This window comes from Protobothrops mucrosquamatus, unplaced genomic scaffold (genome assembly GCF_001527695.2).
Source record: "Protobothrops mucrosquamatus isolate PMUCROS unplaced genomic scaffold, P.Mucros_1.0 scaffold8489, whole genome shotgun sequence".
Lineage (NCBI taxonomy): Eukaryota > Metazoa > Chordata > Lepidosauria > Squamata > Viperidae > Protobothrops > Protobothrops mucrosquamatus.
The window spans coordinates 12,331-13,395 of record NW_015394284.1 but is presented as its reverse complement, the minus strand read 5'-3'; the positions used below and the strand labels follow the sequence as shown (position 1 = coordinate 13,395).

Here is a 1,065-nt window from a genome sequence, read left to right as displayed (position 1 = left end):
GAATAGAATAGAATAGAATAGAATAGAATAGAATAGAATAGAATAGAATAGAATATTATGGAATGGAATGGAATAAAATGGAATAAAATAGAATAGAATAGAATAGAATAGAATAGAATAGAATAGAATAGAATAGAATAGAATAGAATAGAATAAAGAATGGGAATGAAACAGAATAGGAATGGAATGGAATGGAATAAAATGGAATGGAATAGAATAGATATTGGAATATAGAATAGAATAGAATAGAATAGAATAGAATAGAATAGAATAGAATGTTATGGAATGGAATGGAATAAAATGGAATGGAATAGAATAGAATAGAATAGAATAGAATAATAGGAATAGAATAGAATAGAATAGAATAGAATAGAATAGAATAGAATAGAATAGAATAGAATAGAATAATAGGAATAGAATAGAATAGAATAGAATAGAATAATAGGAATAGAACAGAATAGAATAGAATAGAATAGAATAGAATAGAATAGAATAGAATAGAATAGAAACTCATCAAGGAGAGAAGCAACCTAGAACTAAGGAGAAACTTCCTGACAGTGAGAACAATTAACCAGGGGAACAACCTGCCTCCAGAAGCTGTGAATGCTCCAACACTGGAAGTTTTTAAGAAGAGACTGGACAGCCATTTGTCCGAAATGGAATAGAGTTTCCTGCCTGAGCAGGGGGTTGGACTAGATGACCTCCAAGGTCCCTTCCCACTCTGTTATTGTTATTGCTATTATTATTTTCCTGAGTTTGACTCTCTGAATGAAAAGAGAAGACGGACGAGGAAATAAAATTTTGCTCTCCTTCAGCAGCTTATTACAGGTTTATAGAAGCCAGCGAAAAAATTCCGCCGTTGCGTAAGTGTTTCGGCCGGGCAGGATCCTTCCCTGATTATTACCTGCCACAACCAGTTGCCAAGAAAGAGGATGAGGGATGTCTTCAGCTGGGATCAGAAGTCCCCACGGGAGCTGGGCCATTGACGTGAGGCTCTGCCCCTCTCCTTAAGGGCCTGCTGGCTGGCAGATTGTGCGAGGGGAAACACAGCGCGGAGAAACGGGA

General features: G+C 36.4%; 1 protein-coding gene across 1 annotated transcript in view; it reads left to right on the top strand.

The window, feature by feature from the left end:
- Window positions 1-1,065, top strand: part of LOC107300799 (von Willebrand factor-like) — a gene marked incomplete at its 5' end in the record, with an annotated part of 29,571 nt that overhangs the window by 16,553 nt on the left and 11,953 nt on the right. The window contains one exon of the mRNA XM_015830089.1: window positions 1,030-1,065. This exon is cut by the window's right edge and continues 55 nt beyond it. Coding sequence (XP_015685575.1) covers window positions 1,030-1,065 — 36 coding nt within the window. The remainder of the gene's footprint in view (window positions 1-1,029) is intronic.